General features: G+C 36.5%; 1 protein-coding gene across 1 annotated transcript in view; it reads left to right on the top strand.

Annotated features, from left to right (window-relative positions):
• Window positions 1-336: 336 nt before the first annotated feature.
• LOC116169720 (uncharacterized protein CG43867-like) overlaps window positions 337-9,957 on the top strand; it is a 125,910-nt gene continuing 116,289 nt past the window's right edge. Inside the window, exon 1 of the mRNA XM_031485875.1 lies at window positions 337-1,354. Coding sequence (XP_031341735.1) covers window positions 1,286-1,354 — 69 coding nt within the window. The 5' untranslated portion in view covers window positions 337-1,285. The remainder of the gene's footprint in view (window positions 1,355-9,957) is intronic.

Here is a 9,957-nt window from a genome sequence, read left to right as displayed (position 1 = left end):
TTGGCGGATTAGGAAAGATTTGGGAATTATTCGATCTGATTGGGAAAAAATTTATGTTCTCATTACGGGTAACCGGGTGATACGCCACTGTTTTGTTTGAAAATGTGCATTTACCACGCAATCCTACGTGTGGCACCCAATCGCGATGGTACTTGATTTATTGGTAACGTCCTCCGGTAAGATTTCGAATCGAAAGCGCGGATTGTCGATTTTTCTAATTGATAAATGTACTGTACAGGTATGATATGATCGTATAGATTAGATTTTGCAAAACGCGCATGGCATGTTCAACGCCCGGCACCGCGACGCTACTGTCAGCAGTAAGCTCGGAGCTTTTAACGTGTTGCGAACGCTTTTTCTTGCTTCAGCAGCTTTGTCGCGATATTCCTTTACCATTTCCACGATTTTATTGCGAGACTTTCTCCTCATCTTTTTCGAGTCGTTACGAGATTTTTTGTATCCGTTTTGGTTCAGATGATGGTAACGGCCACCTTAGTTAAAGATTGTGATTTTAACTTCCTACACGAACATTGGATAATCATAGAGCCGGAACGGTTCGAGATCATTACGCTAGACTAATTGTTATGTTTTGCCATATCAATTAGTGGTCTCCAGGGTTAATTACAAACAGACTTCGGCGGTGTGTTGTTTGTTAGTCGACCGGTAATTTGCACTGACATGTAAAATTTCTTGCTTTCCCGTTTGTTTTATAATTTGATTTTGGCGAAAGACAATTTCCGGGAACACTTGGTAAAGTAATTACGCTTATGGTTTTCGATGCGTTCCGTTAGAATCCGGCCTGCCGTAATTTATCAAATTTGCATTACTTACTAAAACCGTTTCGAGAATAATCGCGAATATTGAAAACTTCACGAGTTAATGATTGATAAAGATTGTGGAAGGCCTAAAATAGCCCTCGTTTTGTGAAAACCGAACCAAGCGATGACAGAATGTGGGTCGACCGTAAAATGTGATCAATATTTACCACGTAAAACTTCACACGAGGACTCCTGGGACCTTCTCACTTGAAGAATACACCTAAACTTTCACTTATTACTTTTCGATTTTCAAATTTTCTGGTTTCGTGCCTAAAACTTTGCGAGCCTTGGTTGTAATGCCCCCATAAATTCGAAACTTTTCGAGTTTGGCTACCTCTACGCTCTCTTGTTGAAGATCCACCCTCTACTTACGATAGCGAAATTAAACAATTGTGTTCGGTACAGGCAGTGCTCATAAACTTTATTATTTATTAAACGTACGTGTGAATATTTAAGGGGTTAATCACATGGTTCAACCGAGCAACAACAACAACGGAAGCTCCGACATGGACTCGCTGGAGGACATGCTGCGGAAGGTAAATAGTTTTGAATTATTCATCTTTGTATTTGCCGTACTTAACTTTTCAAAGAATTCTACTTCATCGAAACGTGCGCGTAATTAGTTTCGAATTAGAAAACTTCCCCGGCAATGACAGTTGAAAAACAATGTATTTACACAAATGACGATCCCTTGAAACTTTCGAAGTAGGTACCTTTACCTTGATCCAGTTCGGTAATAACGCAAAGTAACTACAGATACAATGTTTCTAATTCGTTTCCGTTTGTCGTGTCGTCCTCTAAAATGGAAGCGATTAATGGCTTTCAGGAGAACGGCGCTGACACACTGATTACAAAGTCGTAAAGAACAAATCTCAAAGAAGAACTCCAAAATACATTTCCAGCCGGTTACGATCTGTCACAATCTGTAACTTTCATTTATGCATAAATGCATAAAACGTCATCCTCCACGACCGACGGTTTAATTACCATTAATGTACACTAATTTGATGGAATTCTTTTACTTAATTACCATCAGTGTTTAACATAACTTTTATTAAGCCCTGTCTTGAATAATTACCAAATACATGTACTACATGTAGTAATATTTGTGTTGCTTTTATCTTTGGTACAGTGAGGATTATATCCCAAAAACTTCATTCTAATCGATTGCGCCACGGATGTTTTATACATAGACGACACTGCAATTGTTGAATTAAAAGTATCTGCGCGAACCCCCAAGTTTTTTGTTTCTTTTTTTCGCAGGATTGTGCCAAACATGTTTTAGTGCACTTTCAAAAAAAATAAAAAGTGCACTTTTTCGCTCTTGATGTCTGTCTGCCTGTCTGTCTGTCTGTTTGCCTATCTGTCTGTCTGTCACAAAGGCTCCGGAACTACACCACTTACAGACTTGGTATTGGCGTCATGTCATTCGATCAGAAATTAAAGATTATTTCATGTTTGCATTCTCGTTAAGTCATAAAATGTCCATAAGGCCTATTAACATGGAAAAATCAAATTTGAAAGTGCACTCTTCGCCTTTTACTTACAAGGGGATTAACGATTTTTTTCAAAATAAATCGGTCGCAAATTTTCCTCGCACTCTTAAACGGGGACGAGGAAATTATGATCTCAACAAAATTTGGCATGCATTCTACGATTATTCCTTCGAGAGTTGTACTTAAAAAACCTTTGCAGCCGACCGACAGACCGAACAGCCAAAGTGAAATATAAGCGCTACTACTTTTTTAAAGACGCGCTGAATCCGAAAATCATTATAGTCCCCCAGGCCGGAAATTCCCTGGAAAAAAATGGCTTATACCTGGTAAAAAATACCAAAAAATCCTTTGTGTTGTAAATGTCAAAAATAGATCGTTGCGCATCTACAGAAATTGTTTTGAATGTACAGGGTGTCCCATTTTTACGGTATCAATACACAGCGGATTTTTTTGATGGAACAGTCTGTATGTTTTTAGCCGATTAGATGTCATTTTTTAACCTCTGCATGAAAACCTATTCACTATTTCGTTTTTTTGTCAATGTTGCCAAACTATTAATTTTTTTCCGAATGATTTCTCTGTAAGCCATTTTGATAAATCGTAGCGATTTTGAAGTTAATAAATACATTGATCAATATGTTTGGTAATCAGAAAGTTGAATTTAGTGATAAAGGGTGTTCACAAATAAATGTCAAATGGAATTACCACTATTTTATTTCTTTATTCGATAGTCCTTTGTGTGCTCTTCAATTTTTATAAGGAGTGCCCTGTGCCAAAACCCTATATTTTTTAGATTATTCAATATTTTTGACAAAACTAGTTACACAATAATTAATTACATTTTTTATAAACAGGAGTAGGCCGTGATAATAAAAAAAACCAAAGAATGCCAGACAGTAAACAAGTGCCATAAATGTATAATTTGCTGCAAGTGTACTCCCTATGTCGTAGTAAAATAAGAAAAGGCGAATTTCGAAAAAGAACTAGTCTTTTTAAATAATCTTAGTTTATTACGAAAGAGGTAATTTATTTGTGATGTGACACTTGCTTACTTTCTGGCAATCATTTGTGTTTTATTATCACGGTCTACACCGGTTTATAAACATGTAATTGATTAATGTGTAACTATTTTTGTGGCAGACATTGAAATTTGGAAACTTTACTAGTCTTTTGTGAACACCCTGTATCATTAAGTCCAACTTTCTCATTACCAAAAAACGAAAAAAGTGGGCAAAAATGGAATAGTAACATATTCTATCTTATTCAGTAAAAAACATAAGTTAGTCCTATTCTTTATGCTGTCAATAAAATATATATGTTAAAATAATAGGTGCTAATTTGCCTTCGGCACATTATTGTATATCTATGCAATTAATTGTGAAATTTTGTCGATATTTGAAATAATGAAATTATGGTTATGATCTATATAAATAAAAATCTTATACCTGTCCAAACGTATGCCCGCGAAAGTTTCTTTGGGGAATGGGTGGATGTATGTCCGCGAAGGTTTATGATTTTGGTTAGGTGTCCTCCGCGAGCGATAAACCGAAACAGCTACAGCTTTTGAATTTGCCGGAAATTGTGTGATATACGTAGTGCTAAAGAAAGTAAATATGGTGAATCATCGGATAGTGAATAAGTCGTGCCCCACCGACTATATAGATGTATTTAAATAAAACATTTTTTTTACCATTTTTAGCACTATTAAACTTGATATTTTATTTTTAGAAAATATAACATCAGATTCTTAATCAGAACACCCAGACGCCCACTTCAGCGCCTTTCAATTAAACACAACAATTTTTCGTAATTTTTATCAACATACTGGATCCGCCATTTTGTTTCTTAAAAATTTAACATCAGATTCTTAATTGGCGTGCCTAAAAACCCCACTATACAGACTTTCATTAAAAAAAATTTTTTGTCATTTTTGTCCGCCATATTGGATCCGCCTAGGGATCCGCCATTTTGTTTCTCGGAAGCCTAACATCAGATTCGTAATCAGAGCATCCAAAAACCCCACTACATAAACTTTCATTTGAAAACAACAATTTTTCTTAATTTTATTCGCCATATTGGATCCACAGTTTTGGTTCTTAAAAATTTAACATCAGATTCTTAATTGGCTTACCCAAAAACCCCACCATACCGACTTTCATTTAAAAAAAACAAATGTTCGTCACTTTTGTCCGCCATATTGGATCCGCCATTTTGTTTCTCGGAAGCCTAACATCAGATTCGTAATCAAAGCACCCAAAAACCCCACTACATAAACTTTCATTTGAAAACAACAATTTATCTTAATTTTATCCGCCATTTTGGATCCGCCATTTTGTTTTTTGAAAATCCAACATCAGATTCTTAATCAACAAAACCTCTATTATATAGTGTTTTAGAAAAATCGCTAAATATTTTCATATTTGGTCAGCTTTTTGGGATTGGGATCAACTGTGCGACGGTTTCATCTTATAACCTTGTTTTCTTGTTTCATTTTCTTTATTTTTTTTCTCCCACCTTATTTCCTACATTCTACAAATATAAGAGTATGGAACTTTCTTTCTGTTATTGTATTGTTTACGCTTCTATCCCAGTTTCCGTTTTCATTTTCGCATCCGGCAATCCTCCGTTCCATTTTTGTTTCCGTTTCCGAGTCTGTTGGCTGTTCTGTTTCTACTTTCGCTCCATTGTCTATATATGTTTCACATTTTCCTTCTGGGTTACCTTGTCTCAGCTACTTCCAGTTTTGTCTCCTGTCCTGTTTTCACCTTGATTTCCCACATGCCTCCGCTGGTTTTTGTTTCCGGCACTGTCACGCCCGTCCGATTTCCCCTGCTTCTGTCCCCGTTTTGACCTCTGTTTCTCCAAAGGGCAATTTTTCTTTTTTCGCCTTCGTTCCTCCCCTTGTTTTCGTTTCTGTATGCAGTTATGCATACACATTTGCTTCCGCTTCCGCAACGTGTTTCGTTTGGGAGCCACCCCCAAAGAAGTGGTGAAATTTGGATTTCTTTTTAATTTTTTTCTCAGCAACCATAAGATTAACAAAGATGGGTATGCCCTATTTTCAAATTCCTACCACGAAAGGGCGCACCCCTTCTTGGGGGTTCGAAAAAAAATTCTGAATTCGTCGAAATTTGGTATCTTTTGTTTAAAAAGTTATTTTTAAAAACTGTTCGACTACAAATTTTGTGGAATTCTCGCCATTTTCGTTGTCCGATCAAAAATTGCAGTGGAACTTTTTTTTTCGAATTTTCAAAAACTAATTCCAGATTCGTCATTTTCATGTTCAAAAACCCCCACATACAAAATTTCATCGAAATCAAAATTTTTTTCGCGCCCCTAAGGGAGGGGTGCGCTCTTTCGTGGCAGGAATTTTGAAAAAAAAATTTAAAATCGGATAGGGCATACCCGAAAACCTATTCAAAGGCGTGGCACTCATCTTGTCCATGCTTGCTGAGAGAAAAATTAACGAAAAAATCCAAATTTCACCACTTGTTTGGAGGTGGCTCCCAAATGAAACACGTTGGACCCTCCGTTTATTTGGAAAAAGTGTTTGTCCTGACCCCTCTATCACCCAATTTTTCTTTACATGCGGTCATGTAACATACACCCATGCCCATTCGCTGTGACACCGTTGTCTTTTGTCCTTTAACGAAACTCGTAACTCCTGAACTGTCCATCGGATTTGGACGTATTTTTTAATGTTCGTCTTTCCGAGAGCTTTCCATTCGCCTGTTATCGAGTTACATTTCGGAAGTTATTCCATTTGTTGACTATGAAAGTTTTTCGGATTTTGAAAAAAAAATGTCTGTCGATTTGCAAAAATCATCGAGACAATTGTGGAAAATGTTTTATGGTTCCATTATGTGCAAAAAAATTGAGAACGCTCTGGGAGTCGCAGGTTGAATGAACGTATACAGTGTGTCACAGGTCGAGTAGGATTGCATGGATAACCTTGTTAACTCCTGAACATACAGATTAGGTGAAATAGGCCAACGTTTCGCAGTTTTCATGTGACAATTAAAATTCGGTTTAGAAAATGTAAACAATCCAGTTCGACATTACCAAACTGATTTCCGTAAGGAACCCCAAAGTTGAAATTTCTTTGTGCTTTTCTCGGCTCTTCTCAATTTATCACTTATGTCTGAAGATCTAATAAATGCGCATTTAAACTGATGGAGGGGACCTCTGTATTTACCGTGAGTGTGAGCATGGTAACGCCCCAATTCGAAATAGCGAAATGTCATCGAATTAGATTAAAAGTAAACATTTGATTTTGAAAACTGCGGCGTCCTTTGAAACTACCAAAGTAAATGTTATACTAGACTACCAGTTCTTATCAATGGACGTTTCCAGTTTTAATGTGCCCCTTTGAAGTATCGAATTACAAAGTGTACGTTATTTAGAAAACGTTTTTCATCCCGTTGAGCTTTTACCTATTGCAATTTAATTACAGGAATGCAATTCACCTCGGCGAATCTGCTTTGGAAACTTGTATTCGTGGTCGGCATTTCGACTCTGTCGATAAGTTATGCAATGGCCGAAATTGTTAGGATTCCATTGTAGGTATTCAGTTACGGGTAGGAATTTGAAAGCATACCGCACCTGGACTTTAGTAAATTGTAACGTACTTACTATCCTGGAAGTAAACACATTGTTATTTAATGTTGTTTGTTATGAAGACTAATGCGTTAATCCCGCTATAAAGTATAGCAACGTAAACCCTAAATCGAATATTAAATAACGCTACAATCGCCGAGCTCTAATATTTATTATAGTTTCATTTAATGAAGGTAATATAATCATACATCCTAATTACCAACACTCCATAACTAAGCAACTCGTGATTAAGTGCTTTGAGTTGAGCTCGATTAATTAAGCTTTCCATTACCATGCTAAATTATTGATAGTCGAAACGAAATTAATGTTATCGTACAGGAAAAATAGAGAAGCTCTCTCTATCAGACGGCCATTATTGATCCGACAAACTTAAGAAACACGATAAATCAGCACGAAGGAAAGGTGCGAAAGTTGGATTTATAAATGTTCGCCGCGCTGCAAAATTAATTGATACAAAAATTACGGCAACACGCCGTGATCGTTGAATGTTGTTTTTCCTTGCAAGGAAAGAGAGGAGGATTTTTTTTAGTCTCGGCGAAACTTTATTCACCGCTTGGGAATATTACTTGCCCTAAGAATCGTGTCGGTACAATTCGAGGCATTATTAATAGGAATCGCGGCGAAATGTACCATCTCCGCGGAATCGTTTACAACTCGACGATAAACAGTAATGATTGCAATTACTTAGTTTAACGTCAATTTTTAACGTCTCCTTGCTATAGTTACATTTGTCGGATTTCGATACCTACCGAAAACAGTTTATAACTCCCTATCCATTTTTCTTTAACTACAGTTTGAAAAGGATTTTTTCCCTGTCCCTTGTCGCTTTTGAGAATTTGCCACGCTCTTGTGATTTCCGTACGGTCCAACTACAAAATTTGAATATGAATAAAACAAGGTAATGTTTTAAATGCCACCACTACAAGTAATCTAATAGTAAAAGTACAATGTACGCGTCGCTTTTTTATAATTGCGTAAACGTGTCAAATAAAAGAAGAAGAATTTAATTTGGGTACGAAGGAGGAGTTTTGTGTAAAACGAGACGGCCATCAACAACTTTAAAGTCGGATTTTTTGCTCTGATATACGAGTATTTGTCATAAAGGTACAACAATAAAAATTATCCAATTACAGCCTACTTCATTTTTGTGTAGCTCTGTTTTTCGTAGGATGGGATGTAATTTATAAGGTTACGATAAGCAATATTTTTATTTTGGAGAGAGAAATTTGCATCTAGAAGCAGTGCCGATCTGGCTAGAAAATTCAAAGTTCAAAAGAGCGCGATAAATTGTGCACAACTCTTGTGGAGATAAAGCGCATTTTTTAACCCAAATAGCTTAGTAAATGGTTGGGTTATAAGGTAGTAGCATGCTAGCGATGTTTACTTTCTTGGTAGATGATTAATGGGGAGGATGCTCTTTACACATAAACATTTAAAAGCCGCCTGGCATACACTCAAAATCCTCCTCATTCTGTCGATATTTGCACTGAAAGCTTTGACATCACCAATAGATATGTCTCGTCCTGACATTCCACTTGCTTTTTATGAGTACCCTCTTCCGACACTTCGTTGTAAGGTATTTACTTCGAGTTCACCAATAGATACGGCTCGTCCAGTCGATTCATTTGAGAGTACTTTCCTCCGACAAACCGTTTTCGAAATATTCGCTCTTATAATTTTGACATCACCAATGGATATACAGGGTGCTGACTTGCGTAAGGCATCATAGCGATTTCAAAGTAAAATTCATAACATGCGATTATTGGCTCCCCAAATTGTTTTAGAGCAAAAATGTATTAAGGTTTTTTGTAGAAACAAATTTTTTACGTCAATCAACCGTATTAGTTTTCAATTTTTTGCATAATAAAGACGGAAAATTGGAAAAATAAAACCCCCATCTTTTTCAATAATCTGTGATGCCATTGAATTTTATAATACAAAAACAAAAACTGCAAGGAGTCGAGGAGAAGGACTATGGTTGATATAAATTAATTCCTTTCATTGAGACCTTTCATTAAAGTACTTACCATGAAAGATTAATTGCTCCCCTGGACTCGTCATCCACTGATCTCGAAAAAGAGGCGCGCGGGAATGTTATAGTTTGTATAAACCAATTTATTTCGATGACGCCTTTCATTAGAATACCATGAAGGGTAGAATGTGTGTATACCCCCCCCCCCTTTCAAAAGTTTTACTTGGTACCACTAAAGGCGTATGCAAAATCTGAGACCAATTGGTTGTCGTATGTAAAAGTTACGCACGTTTTTGAAATTCCAGATGAAATTAGATGGCCGTCTAGGACACCTTCAAGGTATGGGCTACCTATTGCAAAACATTCCAGGAGCTTAGAAAGCTTTAAAGAGTCCTTCTATAAAGGCCCAGATAAGTGTCTATAAATCTCTAGAAACGACTTAACAGTTATGAAAAATGGAAGTTCTGGTATGTTCTTAAAGAGTTATTGAACGGAGCAGCTCGAAAGAGCACTAGAGGGCTTTGGTAAAGCTCTAGTAAATACATGGGAAGCTTCTTAAAGCTTTCAATTGTTATAAAAAGTGCCTTTTAATCGTTTTTAAAGAGATTTTGAAGAGGTTCTGAAGTGATTTGTAAGAGATTTTGGAAAGATTTTGAAGATACCCTCCAGAGATATTATAGAGACTGAAGTGATTTGGAAGAAATTTTGAAGTGAGTTTGGAAAGATTTTGACCCGACTTTGAAGAGTCTTTCTAGAGATTTTGTGAGATTTTGAGGAGATTTTCGAGTGATTTTTAAGAGAGTTTGAAGAGATTTTGAAGTGATTTTGGAGACATTTTAAAATTATAAGAAAAAAAGATGTTCAAGAGATGAGGAAATTTTGGGGAGATTTTAAAGAGATTTTAAAGCGACTTTGAAAAGTCTTTGTAGGAGTTTTGTTGAGATTTTGGAGAAATTTTGTATAAATTTTTCATGTGCGCTCCCTAGAACGACATCTGCATCGAACGTTGTGGAAAAGACGTAGAAATCCGACCAGGATTATCTCAAGCCTTTCT

Source organism: Photinus pyralis, unplaced genomic scaffold, assembly GCF_008802855.1.
Source record: "Photinus pyralis isolate 1611_PpyrPB1 unplaced genomic scaffold, Ppyr1.3 Ppyr1.4_LG4, whole genome shotgun sequence".
NCBI lineage: Eukaryota > Metazoa > Arthropoda > Insecta > Coleoptera > Lampyridae > Photinus > Photinus pyralis.
Note: the sequence above shows the minus strand (reverse complement) of the source record. Positions and strands in the feature narration are given on the sequence as shown.